This window comes from Penaeus monodon, chromosome 28 (assembly GCF_015228065.2).
Source record: "Penaeus monodon isolate SGIC_2016 chromosome 28, NSTDA_Pmon_1, whole genome shotgun sequence".
NCBI classification, from domain to species: Eukaryota; Metazoa; Arthropoda; class Malacostraca; order Decapoda; family Penaeidae; genus Penaeus; species Penaeus monodon.
The window spans coordinates 37670683-37670895 of NC_051413.1; the positions used below are offsets into that span (position 1 = coordinate 37670683).

The 213-nt window shown below is 62.0% G+C and overlaps 1 protein-coding gene across 1 annotated transcript in view; it reads left to right on the forward strand.

Annotated features, from left to right (window-relative positions):
* The window catches only part of LOC119591570, a 24858-nt gene that overhangs the window by 7707 nt on the left and 16938 nt on the right, over positions 1-213 (forward strand). The window contains exon 3 of the mRNA XM_037940332.1: positions 13-142. Within this exon, the coding sequence (XP_037796260.1) occupies positions 13-142 (130 nt within the window). The remainder of the gene's footprint in view (positions 1-12; positions 143-213) is intronic.

The following is a 213-nucleotide window of genomic DNA, read 5'->3' on the forward strand; positions in this document are numbered from 1 at the left end:
GCTCTCCGCCAGGGTCACGCCCATCAGCCTGGAAGTGGGAGACGCGCCCAGACACGACAGCGATGACGACGAAATGGGCGTGTACATGGACGCCTACAGGGCCTTCTCGTGGGTGTACGTCGCGCCCCACGAGGAAGCCAAGGTGTGTCGTCTGTCTGCGCTTGTGAAGGTTTCTGTGTGGGGGTGCAGTTGTTTTGTTTGGGGGAGGGGGTG